This window comes from Gouania willdenowi, chromosome 14, assembly GCF_900634775.1.
Source record: "Gouania willdenowi chromosome 14, fGouWil2.1, whole genome shotgun sequence".
Classification (NCBI taxonomy): domain Eukaryota; kingdom Metazoa; phylum Chordata; class Actinopteri; order Blenniiformes; family Gobiesocidae; genus Gouania; species Gouania willdenowi.
In genome coordinates, this window is record NC_041057.1 from 7,616,133 (window position 1) to 7,631,948 (window position 15,816).

General features: G+C 38.4%; 1 protein-coding gene across 2 annotated transcripts; it reads left to right on the plus strand.

Moving 5' to 3' along the window:
* The first annotated feature begins 584 nt into the window (after positions 1-584).
* Positions 585-13,556, plus strand: pafah1b1b (platelet-activating factor acetylhydrolase 1b, regulatory subunit 1b). 2 transcript variants are annotated; one of them, XM_028466038.1, is made up of 11 exons: positions 585-760; positions 5,027-5,245; positions 7,035-7,119; positions 7,217-7,291; positions 8,424-8,630; positions 9,115-9,283; positions 9,379-9,481; positions 10,286-10,514; positions 11,193-11,294; positions 11,391-11,547; positions 12,360-13,556. In XM_028466038.1, exons 2-11 carry the CDS (start codon positions 5,214-5,216, stop codon positions 12,431-12,433), a joined length of 1,233 nt encoding a protein of 410 aa, XP_028321839.1. In that variant the 5' UTR covers positions 585-760; positions 5,027-5,213; the 3' UTR covers positions 12,434-13,556. The 2 variants fall into 2 exon arrangements, with proteins under 2 accessions (XP_028321839.1, XP_028321838.1); XM_028466037.1 differs by having other exon boundaries at positions 588-760; positions 4,973-5,245.
* The last annotated feature ends 2,260 nt before the right edge of the window (positions 13,557-15,816 follow it).

Consider the following 15,816-nt stretch of genomic DNA (forward strand, 5'->3'; position numbering starts at 1 on the left):
AATGAGTCTTTTTTTTTTATTATTAAAAAAAAAAAGTAATAAAAGTATGTATGATTCATGTCTATGTCGTGTCGGACCAATATCGGCATCGGCCGATACGCAAGGCTGCAATATTGGTAGCATATCGGAAATGAAAAAAGTTGTATCGGGACATCCCTAGTAATGATGTTTATTGTCCTTTTTTCCCCCCTGAGGGAACACATTTTCATTGGATAATGGAGAGGTCTTAGTTGTGTGAAATGTATATTAAATGTTTAAATTTATATTTGATAATTGTTCATAATCTAGTAAAACTAAACACATTTTTCAAACCAAATTTCGTAAGACAGATAATTTGTTTATTATAAGATGTATCCATATATCCATAGACTTTTAGGGTGATAAATGTTAAATGTATTCAATAAAATGTAGTAATTTAACAATTTTGAGTATTGTAATGTTAGTTTATGGAATGTATACTGAAACAATAATAAATTGCTATATCTGAGAAAACAATCTATACAGTTTATATTTAAAGTACTATGAATGTAGTTTTGTCTGAACGTTTATTGCACACCTGATTCAGAACCACACGATGCGCGTTCACTTTGAACAACGTGCGCGCCTCCGATCTACGTCCTCGACCGTTAGCCGGTGAATGCGGCTGTAGAGGAGAGTTCATGCCGGTGATGAGAAAAGACTCAATATCACGTCAAAAACTAGACAAATAGCCGCTTCTTTTCACCTCCATTGAGACATGAGAACAGACGTTTATCGGAGGGTAAGTTGGTGTTTCTTATCCACGCCTGTGTTTAGTTTGGCCACTTGATAGCACTTGTTATTTTGACGGTGAATCGCCTGCAGTGTCTCGGCTCTCCGGTTCCTTTCTCAAAATGGCGGATGGGCCGACACCGCTTGTGTGACAAAGTTGGTATTTTGCAGGCTAAACGCTAGGTAAACAAAGGACAATTTTAATCCTCCATAGGAGATAATAGTCAAAGATTCGGCAGTGTGGCTTACGGGTAATGTGTGGTTCGACACAAGACACTTGTTGTGGGTGTTAGCTGAGCATACGGCTAAAGCTAGCTAGTAGCTACGCCTATTTATGGAACTTCTACGGGAGTGGGCTAACGTGGTATGCTAGGTGGTGTTTATCATCAAATGGTAACCCTGTCAGCTGGTGACCGACTGTCAGCTGTAGTTCTTGATCGGAGCCAGTTGTAAACAAACTTGAAAGAAGCTCGTGACGCCATGAAATTATGATATTTGCTTTAATTGCGTGTCCGTGTGTAATCGACCATTATCTGCAGGAAGATATTTCAAAAGTTTTATTTTATTTTTTACATAATTGAGGATAAATAATGTACGAATACTCTTAGAACAATTCTTCTGGCCATGCAATCTTAATATAATAAGACAGCCAGCGCATTTATTTACCTTTCAGAAACAGGTGATCATCAATTCATTTAATGTAGGTTTAAAGATTGTCTGTATGTATTTATTATTATTATTATTATTATTATTGCCTTTACGCATTCAGGTCACTACAAACAGACAAATTATGAGGGTTGATTTAAAATAGAAATCCACGTTTCGTCCTTGTTGAAACTTAGAGGAAAAACAGTTGCGCTGAGGTCTAACACTAGGCAACTGGATAACCAATGCATCTGCAACACCAGCTAAGTTATGGACTGGTATCTGCTGTCATGCTTTTTTTCCCTTCTTCTTTTTAACGTGTGTGTCGTTGTCGTGTTGTTGGGTGCATTTACTGGTTGTTTTACTATGTATCTGATACCTTAAACTGTATTTTTGATGAATCATGAATGTGTGATTAATATCGAGTAGTGATGCCAACAAGCCTTTGGAAAACTTAGATTTACGATCGCTTCCTTTGTTACATCCACATTGGTTGTTGGATTGTGTTCGTGTTGTGTTGAGCTTTTTGTGCGTGTTTGTGTGTGTGTGTGTGTACTGCAGACCGCCGCCCTTCACACTTTGTGGTGCTGGGAATGTTTGTCGGCTCACACTGACAGGTCCTGTTGTGCTAAGCTAACGTTAGCTCTAAAGGGCGTTGCTCAGCCATTGCTGCAACTTTGCCCTTGTGGCTTACAGCGGCTGAGAAAGACGACACTCTGGCCGGATTTCACCTCGGATGTGTTCGTCTGACTATCACACGCTAGGTTTGGTTTGTTTAAGTGACATATTGCTTACAATGTAAAGGTTTGAAGATTTGGGGTGGTGGCCGAGGGGGATCAGGGGAAACATGGATGCTGAGCAGGGCTGTGCTGGCCATGATTTATCCCAGAATGCTTAAAAAAAAAAAAAGTACTGTGCCATGATGTAACTGTCACTGATTGCATTTGTGAGTTTAGCTGTAATTAAACTGTTTAAATAAAAAAAAAAAAAAAAAAAAATTACCTATAAGAACAAATGCTCAATTTGTTCAAAAAACTCAAATTCATTAGTATTTACCAACATATTGTGGTGCTGGTATTAATTTATTTAAATACACCTGCCGTAAGCTTTCCACACAGTCGTTTAAGTTTATACAATGCAATTTGAATTTAACAATCTTATAACAAATTATAATAATAATATCAATCCAGGCAGCAGTAATTAAGATCTAATATTAGCATTAGATAAGACAGTGTATTAGGGCCATATTAAAATTTATAAGAATCTGGGCACTACGAGATTAAAGTCCTAAAATTTTCAGAATAAAGTTGTAATTTTATGAGAATAAAGTCATATTTTAATAAAATAGTAATTTTATTAAAGTTGTAATATTTTGAGAATAAAGTTGTAATTTCTTGAGAATAAAGTCGAATGTTAATAAAATCGTAATTTTATTCGTTTAAAATTGTAATATTTTGAAATTAAGTTGTAATATTTCAGGAATAAAATTGTAGTTTTATAAAAATAAATTTGAAATCCAAACAGGATCTTGTCTGTGATGCGGTCACTCATGCGTTATGAAGAATGTGCATCATTTAGCGAGGTTATACTTCCCTTTATGTTTCACAGTCTTTTGGTCCATCATCACCACACTGTTATCAGTTTAAAGACTTTAAAGCCACATTGCTGACAAATGCGTTTTTGTTCTGATGAAAAAAGCACAAAAAAGAAAGGGAATGTTGAATTTTTAGCTTGAAACTGGTCCCCAGGACGATTTTACATTCCGCTTGCAATACATCATGGGGCGGTTGAGTTTGACTAGTGTGCCCACCATGCATACTTAAGAAATGTCACAATATAGTAAACATCCCGGTATCCCGGTATTCCTTGCTTACTCAATATTTCCATACTAGGCTCATTTTGACGTCTGACTTAGTATGAGTAGTACGTTAGTATGCGATTTCGAACACAGTCAGACTTTCTCAGGGCTCAAAGATGCACTCCTTGGACTAGAATTGGCACAGCAATGTCCCATGTTGTGATTGCATAGTGATGTTGTTGCTAAAGTTCATACTTCTCAGGTCAGTGCAGAAACAACAACAACCCTCAGTTATGCAATAGTTTGAAAACTTTTCTCGTCAAAAGACAATTGATTTAAAGCCAGATAATTTCATTCATGTAAATCAAATATATTACTTGATTTCATTGTTTACAGGAAATAGAAGCAATTAATAAAATATATTAGGACTAGGCCTGGGCCGAGAATAGATTTTGCTGGACAATATATTGTCCCACAAATTATTGCCAATAAATATTATTGTCGATTTTTTTTGTTGTTGTTTTTTTTTATTTTTTTTTTTTTTAAGACCAAATTAACCACTAATGTAATGGTAACATATAAAAATGCAAATGCAAACTTTCAAATGCAATTAACTTGTATTTGTCATTAGTGACAGCCTCCCCGTTTCATTCTGTTCGGTTTTCATTCAGTCTTAAACCATACAGAATGGATCAAATAGTTTCTAGTTTACCCCGTTCATTCCGCAATAGAACAAACATGTAGGTGCTGAGGGTGAACCCCGTGTCATCCAGCCTGTTTGGAGGCAAAAGATGAGGAAAATAAGATACTTAGACTTCGCTTGGTTGCTAGCCCCGCTCAGCATCCCCGCTCCTGCTTCCAATCACACCGCTTACGTCTCCTCCGCTGGCGGATGCCACGGGTAAGAGGCTCCGCTGCTCCACAGGCCACTGGATGTAGCCGGCGTAGCAATCCGAAGCTATGTAGTAGGTCCATCTGCTGCATCGACCGGACTATAACGGTTTGATTTACCTAAATCTAAGATTGCCTGGCGGTGGTATACTATTTTAAAGTAACTACGCTGCAGGTTAATTGAGAAATTGTTAGAACTGACTTATCTGCTGTTTAATATTCGTTGCTAACGCAAGCCTCTGCAGCCGACAGGCGCACCGCCAAATACGCATGAATATGGCAATATACTGAGGCCGGCAAACTTAACGAGTTCATTTCATTTACTGTCCGGTTAATTGATTTATCGGCCCAGGCCTAATCATGACCATCCTTGATCACATTTTTAATAAATCATTTGCAGTAAAATCTCATCTTATCAAAAAGAAATAATGCAATGATATCTTTAGTGAATCCACTCCCGTGTTTTTGCTTTAGATTTCTTTTGTGTGTGATGAAACAGAGTAACCACAGGGATGCAGACAGTGCAGCGTGCTTTTTAAGTCCTCACTTCATGTCTGAGGTTAATCCTGTTAGTGTCCAGTCCCTTCATTACACTGCACTGTCAGCTTTATGGGGGACTTGTGCTCTCTATCACTAAGGAGCACACATGAACTCACACTCTATATTGTCTGGTCTAAGCATTAAGCAGCTTACTGCTCTCATAGCCCCAGGTGCCAGACACATACGAGCTCAATAAATACTCTAGGTTGTTTCTGTTTATAATATAGCACATGTTCAGTTTTCAGCATGAACTCGGTATTTGTGCTTCTCTTGATTATTAGTGCAATTTTCTTACTCTTATCAATTCTAATGTAAATCTGTTCCTTTTCATCTGTGCTTGTTTACCAGGTGATGGGCACGTCTGCTTTTTGAGTGAGATTTGGACCACTTTGCTTCTTGCAGCTTTTTGTTCCTCGACTGTGGTTTGGCGAGCACATCCTCTGGTCCGTTTCCCATAACCACCCTTTGAGCATCAGAAGCAACGCGTGAAGCTGAGAGGTCGGACCGTTCCTTACCTTCCCACCACTCTTCAGCCACACTCTCCCACGTCACTTCAGCCTCACCTCCCGAAGAGGGAGAGAACAGCGTCATGGTGCTGTCACAGAGACAAAGAGACGAACTGTGAGTGCACCGATAGAAATGTGACGCCTCAAGCTTATTACACACAAAACATTAAAACAGGAAGTGACAACAAAGGGACTACTTGATTAATAAGTTTCATTCTTTCATGTACATTCAACTGTGTGCAGAAGTTGTAATTTTAAATATTTAGGAGAAACAAAACTGTGGCTTTCCAAAGAATTTGATATACAAAAGGGAGCAGGAACAAGAGATGTAGGCCTCAAGGTGCTTCACTCGATAGCTTCTTAGTAAATATTTTATAGCACACACGGCAGGAATAAGGTGAGGGGGAGGGGTAAATAGGAGAAACCTAAATTATGTGTAGGTAAGGAGGGAGTTTTGGCAGAACAGTAAATAAATCTCTGTTCTTTTGAGAGTGTGAAAAAAATCCCAACTATTAATTTACAAATATTGCAAATAAATAACAAGAAAAAAGCCACTGTTGTGGTTGTGTAACATCTGCCTCATTAGAATATTTGTTCGTTACTGTTGGGTTGGCTAAAACATTTATTATTGTAATATATTTATACAATGTTTAGAGCAGTGGTTCTCAACCTTTTCAGCCTGCAACCTCCAAAATAAAGGAGTTAGAGACCAGGGACCCCCCACTGTACCTGAGGGTGGTTGAACATTGAAGAACAGTCATGTGGTGGAAAAAGGTGGTCAAATGGGATTTTAAAAAACACAGAAATTGGTTAAAAGTTGCAAATTAGAGTGGCCAAAAACAGACAGAAAAGGGTTCAAAGTATCAATATTGGCTTAAAGGTGGCAGAAAAAAGTAGTAACAATTTGTTTAAACTGGCCAACAATGGGCTTTACAAATCGTGAATTTGGTTAAATTGGCAATAAAAATAAGCATTAAATATAGTGAAAAAAGGTTAAAAGTGACAGTAATGGTCAACATATGCGACATTAGGTTAGAAAAGTGATGGAAGGGTTTATAAGTGCCAAAAATGTCTTGAAAGTAGAAAAATGTTCAGAAAGGGGATTGAAATTTGAGTTATAAGTGGCAGAAATGGGAATAATGTAGCAAAAATGCATTAAAAGGAGCAAAAATATGGTAAGAAAAAGTGATGAAAATTTATTAGGAATTAAATTAGGAATTAGCAAGTTTGGTGTAGTTGAAGAAAAAGGGTAAAAATAAGCATAAATGGGCTCAAATTGTTAGTTCTTAGTTTCTTAGTTTCTTAAAGGTATCTGGCATCCCCTTCCCAGTAGCTTGTGACCCCAAGCTTGAGAACCCCTGGTTTAGTGTTGTATTCAATGTTAGGGTCTAACTTAGCAGACATTTGTTAAATCCCTGAAGTGGCAGCCTAAATTTAACACAGCTACCGTTGCTCATAAAATATTCACTCACTGTCTTAAAAAAAGAAAGAGCTTGTTCATTTATTTCTGTAACTTGTGGCTTGTGTTTTTCTGCTCAGTTCCCCGTGTGTGTGTGTGTGTATGTGTTTGAGGTCATATTTTTATATTTGGGGGTTGGCGTCTGCTTTGCGTTGCTTAAACTTAGTGTTGAGTGTTTTCTTTCTAGTGAGGCTCGTTTCTATAGCAACACAAAACGGTTTCACAGGGATTTGGGTTTTTTACCCCCTCCATCCAGCTGCTTCCATCTCTTAGCCAAGGTGTGGTCAGGAGGACGCTGCTTTTCATCTAAACATTGTTAGTTAATCAGTGGAAATGCTCCTGTGATGGATAGAATGGTGGAAAGCGATCACTTTAGTTGAATAAAAAATCTTATCTAATGTATCTTGATTGTTGGAGAAGACGCATTAAAAACATTGTGTTTCAGAAACCGGGCCATTGCTGACTACCTTCGCTCCAATGGATATGAGGAGGCATACTCAACCTTTAAGAAAGAAGCAGAGCTGGACATGGTATGAAGCTGTTGTAAAAGCATTTGTTGCAGATTCTCATTTCTCCAGATGAAAGTGTGTTTCAGTGTCTTGTTTGTGTGTATTTTCCCTTTCATAGAATGAAGAGTTAGATAAGAAATATGCAGGGCTTTTGGAAAAGAAATGGACCTCGGTTATCAGATTACAGAAAAAGGTAAGGAATGGGTTTCTGTTCGCTGGGAGCAAGATGTTTGATTGGTAGTTTTTCAGGTGAGCCACAGAACTTTTCAGAGAACATTACATGTGTCATTGTTTATTAAAGGTGGGAAAACACTTCTAAGTCATGCACATCACATTATGTTGAGGCATAAACGTGACGTGCGAGCGCCACTGGTGCGGACGATTTTAAAATGTATAACTCTCTGAAGGTCAAATTTAGTGAAGTAACGATAAGGTTGGGTTTAGCTTTGTTGTTGTATTTTTTTTTTTCATTTTTGTTCCAGCCTTACCTTAAAGCTAAAAGTTATTTGTTGAATTGGTGAAGGTGATGATGAATGTAGTTAGAGTTACTCGTGTGTGTGTGTGTGTGTGTGTGTGTGTGTGTGTGTGTGTGTGTGTGTGTGTGTGTGTGTGTGTGTGTGTGTGTGTGTGTGTGTGTGTGTGTGTGTGTGTGTGTGTGTGTGTGTGTGTGTGTGTGTGTGTGTGTGTGTGTGTGTGTGTGTGTGTGTGTGTGCGCGTGCGCGTGCGTCATCCACTGATAAATACTCAAGACACTGTACAGTCAAGAAAAAATATTTTATAAATGAGGTATTATGTGGGACCTGGAGTAATATTGGAGCACACATTTAATCGGGTCGAAATAAGAAGGCAGAGAGAACACTTGTATCAGAATCATAAGTACTTTATTTATTCCAGGGGGAAATTACTTTGTTACAGAGGCTTGAGAAATATGTATTTATTCATTCATTCCTTTCATGAAAATGCAAACCAACATAGATTTCTCATGTACATCAAATATCACAGTCCAAATGAAAAATGTTCATAATTGGAAAGTAGCTGTAAGAAACATAATTTCTGCCCCTTAACTTAAAAATGAAAAGAAGAAGAAACACTATACAAGAAAATGAATAAATCGTACATAATTAAGTAAACCACTGTTAATTAAGGATTAAACACAAATGCACAAATTACAGTAGAATAATAGTCAAAATAATAATAATATACAAATGTTCAAATATAATACAGATGAGATATATACAAGAAGCAGTCAGGTTAAAGTGAGGAGTATGATCTGTGACGCTCTGTGACTTCAGGTAAAATAATGAAGTTGTATTTTTGTCTGTCAGGTAATGGAGCTGGAGTCTAAGTTGAATGAAGCAAAGGAGGAGATGACACACGGAGGCCCCGTAAGTCAGAAGAGAGACCCTAAGGAGTGGATCCCTCGGCCCCCAGAGAGATACGCCCTGAGTGGGCATCGTGCTCCGGTCACGCGTGTCATATTCCACCCGGTGTTTTCAGTCATGGTCACAGCCTCTGAGGACGCTACCATCAAGGTGCGTTTCTATAGCAGTATTTTGGTTTTACAAATAAATAAAAAATGGCCATTAATATTAAGTATCTGTATGTAAATACAAAGTCCAGCAAATGATTCTTGAAAGTTAAACTTTCTGTTTTTCTCACACATTACATCAAAGCTTCACTGAGGATAAAGACTATTTCCTTCTTCCCTTTACTGTTAACGTTCTGACACGCCTCCCCTTTATTCATCCTCCCTTTTTTCTCTTTCTCTGTTTGTCTACCTCACCCTTTCTAGTTCTGCTTTGTCATGGCTGATTAATGTGGAAATAGGCTGATTCACACTACAGTACCTTATAAAAACTGGTCAAACTTTCATTTTAAATCAGTTTTAAAAGAACAAAATGTGTTTGAGTTTATTTCACTTTAACCTAAGATGTCATCTAGTGTGTTTCTAGTTATGTGTGAGTTGTTAGGAAGCACATGTCATGTACCAACAGAGACGTGTCTGTGTGTTTTTAGGTGTGGGACTATGAAGCTGGAGACTTTGAGCGAACGCTTAAAGGCCACACAGACTCAGTGCAGGACATTTCTTTTGACCAGACTGGAAAGCTGCTGGCCTCGTGTTCAGCTGACATGAGCATCAAACTCTGGGATTTCCAAGGGTTTGAGTGCATCCGAACAATGCACGGTACTAAAAATCATGCACGTGTTCAATAAGTCAATCTTTTAATGTTCTATTTTTTGTATTTGATTTACAAACCTTTGATTTTTTTTCCCTTCCAGGCCATGACCACAATGTGTCGTCTGTAGCCATCATGCCAAATGGTGACCACATAGTTTCTGCCTCCAGAGATAAGACCATTAAGGTGTGGGAGGTGGCTACTGGGTACGTGACGCAGTTTATAGTCGGATACAAGGTTGGAGTCAATTATGACGTAATTATATGTGTAATTGAAATGTAAAAAATCGGTTGCTGATGTCATCATAATGGAATTGTAATTGAGTTCAGATAAATGACACTGTAAAAGTCATGGAAAGTCTATAAAAACTGTCTTTTACAATTTAATTTAATGCAAAATTGGGGTTCCATGTTGCAGTTCTACGTCTTACACGTACGTATTTAACAATGATTAAAACGTGTTTCATATCAAGTTTTCCCACTACCTGTCAGTTCTCTACAGGATCATTTTACCATTTTGTTTAGAAATAAATGTAATCTAGGGCTATACTGACAGAAAAAAGGCTCAGACACCCAAACAAAAAACGTTAATACCAATATTTTCATTAATTAGGAAGTCTAACAAGGTAACCAGAAGATGAGAAACAAATTAGATTACATATAATATGTTTTAGTGTACAGCTGATTTAGACAAAGTGACCATTATCATAAGAGATGCTAACAGAAGGTTATGACAAGAGAACGGTTTTGTTTTATGGGGTTATTTATTAAAGGCTCCGTAATTGTGAGTAATTGAATTTGAACTTTTGTCATTGACTTTTAGAGAAAAAATAATAATTGTAATTGGAAAAAATTGCTAGTCACTGTATTATTAATTGCATTGTAATTGAAGATGGATAATTGAAAAAATGTAATTGACCCCAACCCTGGTTGAATGTACTGTATATTATTTTTTTATTTTGATTTCTATAAATCTGAATTCCGCATTAACTGAAATTTCTCCATCTTCAGGTATTGTGTCAAAACCTTCACAGGCCATAGGGAGTGGGTGCGGATGGTGCGTCCCAATCAGGACGGCTCATTGATCGCCAGCTGCTCCAACGACCAGACGGTGCGCGTGTGGGTGGTCGCCTCCAAAGAGTGCAAAGCTGAGCTGAGGGAGCACGAACATGTGGTGGAGTGTATTGCTTGGGCCCCTGATAGTGCACACCCAACCATCCTCGAGGCTACGGGCTCAGAGGTACGTCTGGTTAGTGGAGGTGCTATCAGTCACTTTCAGGGCACATTTTTACACGTTTATACGCTTTGTTGGCATTTAACGTTATTTACTCCCAAACTATCAACAATAGGAGACTAGACCCTCAAAATCAGAAGGAAAACTCTAAAAAGCATCCAAGACCATCCTTAATTCAAGCAAACTTTCTTTAATTAAATGCTACCTGTAGTGGAAATGTATATTTATATTACAAGAAATTGTTTAATGTATTACCAATAAACAAAATATGTGCACCTTTTTATCAAAAAAAAAAAAAAAACACTTTAAAAGTACTTTTTCGGTCGATTTTTACACTATGGGGAGCCGCCATTTTGGTCAGGATATGTTATATACATTTCGACTACAGTTAGCATTTAACTTCTGTTATTAAAAAGGAAAAAAAATTCATTTATTTTACTTTTCCAATAATTTGGATTTTGTTTTATAGCGAGATTCTAGTTTTGAATGTATGCATTCGTTTTGAGGAGGAAGTTGAAATTGGATTAAATCGTAGTGATTTATTAAATTGAGTTGAACTGAACTTGTGTATTACAGTCATTCTGCTTTCTTTAAATGCTGCTTTTCATTCAGCCAAACATTAGTTTTGTTTTACATCCACTAAACGTTGCATTTCACGCCCTTTGTCCGTCTTATGTGTTTCAGAGTAAGAAGAGTGGAAAACCCGGCCCCTTCCTGCTCTCTGGCTCTAGAGATAAAACGATTAAGATGTGGGACGTGAGCATCGGGATGTGCCTCATGACTCTGGTGTGTGGTGTGATGTGATCGGTTGATATCCAGTGTTTATTGTTACTGATGATGAGGATGGAGCGTGGTGGTTATTGACCCGTCGTGTTTCTGTAGGTGGGACATGACAACTGGGTGCGTGGTTTATTGTTTCACCCTGGAGGAAGATTCATAGTTAGCTGTGCTGATGACAAAACCATTAGGATCTGGGACTACAAGAACAAACGCTGCATGAAGACCTTGTGTGCCCATGAACACTTTGTTACCTCTTTGGGTGAGTTGATAACTTACAAGCATTTTCAGCCTATTATTATTATCCCTGTGTGAACAATGTTTCCCACAAGACCAGAGTTTATTTGTGGTGGTGGGTTTCCCGGGGGGAGGGGGGTGTACATTTGTAAATAAGGTGAGTAATAATAAAAAAAGGCTTTCACTATATATATGTAGCCTATATTACAGTGCTAAATATTATGCTCTGCACAGTTCATTTAATCGACTAGCTACAAATTATTCTGTTTATTCTGCCAGATTTCATCTCATTTGAGATGTTAGCTTTGTTCTTTGCAAATTTTTATGCCCTGACTATGACGATGACATGAATAATAATAAGTATAATCAAAACTTTAAGGCCTTCTGTTGCCTTCTCATTGTGAATTCACCAAACCCTTCTGAGCTGTGCACTGACCGCAGTGTTTGGTCGCGTCATCACAACATCTTGTTTCTGCTGCGTTGTTTCGGCGGGAAAAGTGTTCCAGTCAAAAACCAAAAATGCAGTTTTGGGCCTCGTTTCCCGCTTCTGCAACGTCGTCGTCTTTTCTGGTGAACCACGTGCCTCAGATAAACACGTCTTTTTCTTTGGTGTTATCGCTGGAGGCGATCTACACCGCCACCAAATGTACAGGAGTTGTAATGACATGCTACATTCATAGAGCAAGGACGACCAGCGCCAAAATCTAATTGTGGTGGGCCTTCAAAAAAAATGAATGTATGGGAAACACTGGTGAATGCAGAGTTGCGTTGCAATTGCATCATTCCAATGTCCATTTGTCATTACGCTATAAGTAAGTGTGATTTTCTCTTTCACAGATTTTCACAAGACGGCTCCTTACGTGGTGACGGGCAGCGTTGATCAAACAGTGAAAGTGTGGGAGTGTCGCTGAGTCCAACATCGTCATCACTCTCCAGTCCTGCCCTCCAAACCAAAAGCAGTCCTAAAGCTCCGCCCCTCTCCTGCTCCCCATGCTAACAACCAGCCCTGCTCTGCAACATCACACACTCCAAACCATAGTTGACCAAGAAGCTTTGCTTGACCTTCTCCTTAATGCCCCCCCACCCCCACCCAAATAACTCCCTTACATCAGCCCCCGCCCTATTAAGATGACTATTGTCCTTTTTGTGTAAATTATTCTGGATGTAGGGTACGCTTAATAAATGTCACGCAATCTCTGACACATAAACACTCTTGAAATGAAAAGAAGTATCCTTGCATGGTGACTCCAACAAAAGTAATTCTATACTGTTAAATATGCTGAGCTGCGTTCTGTTGAATCTGTGTGCGCTGGTGGATTCTGGTCAACAGATGGTGGACAAGCACCAATGGGGTTTAGATTTGTTTTTACTTCATGTCTCCATTGTCGTGGTCTGTCACTGCTTGGCTGATTTATAAAGAAGGTGTGAGCAAAGTAGGAAAAATAGAAAAAGAAAAAATGGACGAGTTAAAAGAAGCAGCTCTATAGATGAATCACATGAGGTTTTTGTGAGCGAATGTATGTGTTTATATTGAGAGTGTGTGTATGTGTCTTTGTATATTATGACAGGAGAATGTCTCCGGCTCCGCCCACTGCACGGAGAGGAGGCGCCGCTTCTCACCCGCTGTGTGTTCATTCATACTGTTTCATCTCTTTTAACAAAACTTGTTTTCTTGTAGATACTCACAGGACCTTAATGATCCATACGCTGCTGAGAGCGCACACACACACACACACGTCCTGTTGCAAACGTGTGTTTTATGGTGGAAAAACAGTCGGCTCACCTAGTATGCAGTGTGTGTGGCCCCTGAGAGTCGCCCAGTGTCCTTCTGCTCACTGTCTCTGCCTTGTTAATCCATCGAGGGCTTTTCTCACTGTGGATTCTCATTCTGCTTTCTGTGGTTTCACTGCTCTCTTTCTCTCTCTCTTTCTACACACACACACACACAAATGCACATACACGCACAGTAAGAGTTCTGTATCAATATATCTGGATGTCATTGTTTGAAACATAATAAAATTTCTGTAAATATGATGGTTGGATGTATATGTGTGCTTTTATTGTGGAGGGAACACTGCAGTGATTTACTGCTGCAATGTTTTATCGTGAGGTGAAACTGCTGCTGCACATGATCATTATTCTAAACACGTAAGGACAATCAGGACACGTCTTTTAGGGGACACCTTGATTTGGTTCTCAGGGTCAGCTGCAAGTGGTTGAGTTGATCAACCTGATGATGAAGATATGTTTAATTTTAATTACACTTAGTTGATTAAAACTAACAGTGAGACAGTGAATGTCATTACCTCTAACAAAGAGGTAATATTTTTACCAGCGTTTGTCTGTTAGGATTACGTCACCTTACACCAGGGGCCAAATATGGAGCAGCTTGATCTCAAGTGGGCCACAGATTTTATGTGGGAAAACAAGTGATTTCAACATTATTGTGCCATAGTTTGCACTTCTACATACACATGAAATACTAAATGTGTAAGAAACTGACAATATCCAAGCAGTAAATGGTAGATGTCAGTCGCAACAAGCTCTTCACTTTAAATTTCCTAGATTTCGTGACCAATTTCTATTTAAAGGAAAAATTTAACAATTTGAGAAAAATTTATGGATTTTGTATTTTTTTAGCAGTTCAATGAGTTTGACATGTGCCTTACACCATTAATATACTGATTCTTCATAAGTTTTTTATTTATTTAAAAACCTATCTCACTGTTGGCAATATTTTTAAAAAATCGACCAATCGTAATTACATTTTGTCAGATCTGTTCCTCAATTACCCTACTGAGTTTCATCCGAATCTGAATTGTGCATTTCATTGGGATTTTTATTTATTTTTTAATAGGGATGTCCATACATTTGGACCTACTGTATTCCTAATAATGGCGATAGAAATTTCATCCAAGCCTTTAAAGTGTGAATTTATCAGGATCAATGGACCAGATAACTGAATATCTGGCAAAGAGGAGATTTGGCCCTTGGCGGAATGTAATTGTTTCAAAAATCAATTAATTATTTCATTTTTTTTCAAAGAAGAGGTGGATTCTCTTTTTTAAATCGTAAAATCAAGAGAAAATAATTGTCTTTGGTCAAATGAGAACATGTTAAAGAACTACTATTGTTATAATACTAAAAATGTTTGTCCGTAACTCACATTATCTCTCTCAAACCTACTTCCTGATGCACAGTTTCTGTGTCTTTCGGCTACGTACAGTAGCTGTGTTAGTGCCACTATATACTGTACCTGTCAGCAGAAAGCCATGAGTCAGTAGAGCTTGTACTCCCTTCACCTGCTGCTTCAGTTAACATTGTTTGAGGTCTGAAGATTGGATATAGTGAATGTTCAACAGCCCTGGGATGGACTGCTGACCTCTGTTCAAAGTCAACTATTATTCAAGGATTACTGTACTTTTGCAACAAAGTAACCTTTGTCACAATGATCTAACTTGGAATGGTTCCAATAGTCTGTAGTCTTTTACATAAGTGTAAAGAAAAGACAGGATGGAACTTGTTTTCTTCCTAAAAAATTGGCCCCCCAAAAAAAATGATTATGGAGGGGGTGGAAAACATTTGAGACCATTTACAGTCCTGTTTAAAAAAACTAAAATCCTTGATCAACTTCTCCCAAAAAACTCCTGATCTGACATGTTGTTCTCCAGCAGTTACTGACATTACAGTCTGGTGAGGCGACAGCATCAAGACGCAGAAGGGACAGATCTTATCAATTATGTACGTCTTCTTCAATGAACACACACACACACACACACACACACAGGGTTGCTCATCCAAAGGCAATTACTTTCCCCCATGCTCTTTGGTCTCCTGGCAACTATCACCAGGACAGCAGCAAGTTCAGGCACCACACCTTGATCTGTCCCCTGAAGAGAACCATGGTAGAGGTTTACTGAAGAACTGTGGGGAGGGAGAGAAAAAATCAAATCAAACATTTGCAAAAATGACAGAACAGTACAGATTATATCATGTACTGATAAGAAGGTATGAGGAGAACGTATATAGCCCAAGTTAAGCTCAGTGGTAATGCCTTTCATGTTTAAGACAACCTGTGAACCACTTGTATCTCAGCAGAAGCATTGAAGTAGAAACATTGACCTACATCTACTCAAACACTCACTCACCCAACTGAAGACATAACAGAGTAGAAGAAAGATTCCTATTGTTGATATTCGAGGTCACTGTATTCCTTCAGTGTTTATTTATGTCTCGGTGAGATTACCTGCAGAGTTTTATAATCTAGGATTTACAAAAGCAGGCCTCATGATAG

Coding starts and splice junctions, on each gene's coding strand:
- pafah1b1b (XM_028466038.1), top strand. CDS start 5,214: ATGGTGCTGTCACAGAGACAAAGAGACGAACT. Junction 5,246..7,034: donor CAGAGACAAAGAGACGAACT/GTGAGTGCACCG, acceptor ATTGTGTTTCAG/AAACCGGGCCATTGCTGACT. Junction 11,295..11,390: donor GGATGTGCCTCATGACTCTG/GTGTGTGGTGTG, acceptor GTGTTTCTGTAG/GTGGGACATGACAACTGGGT.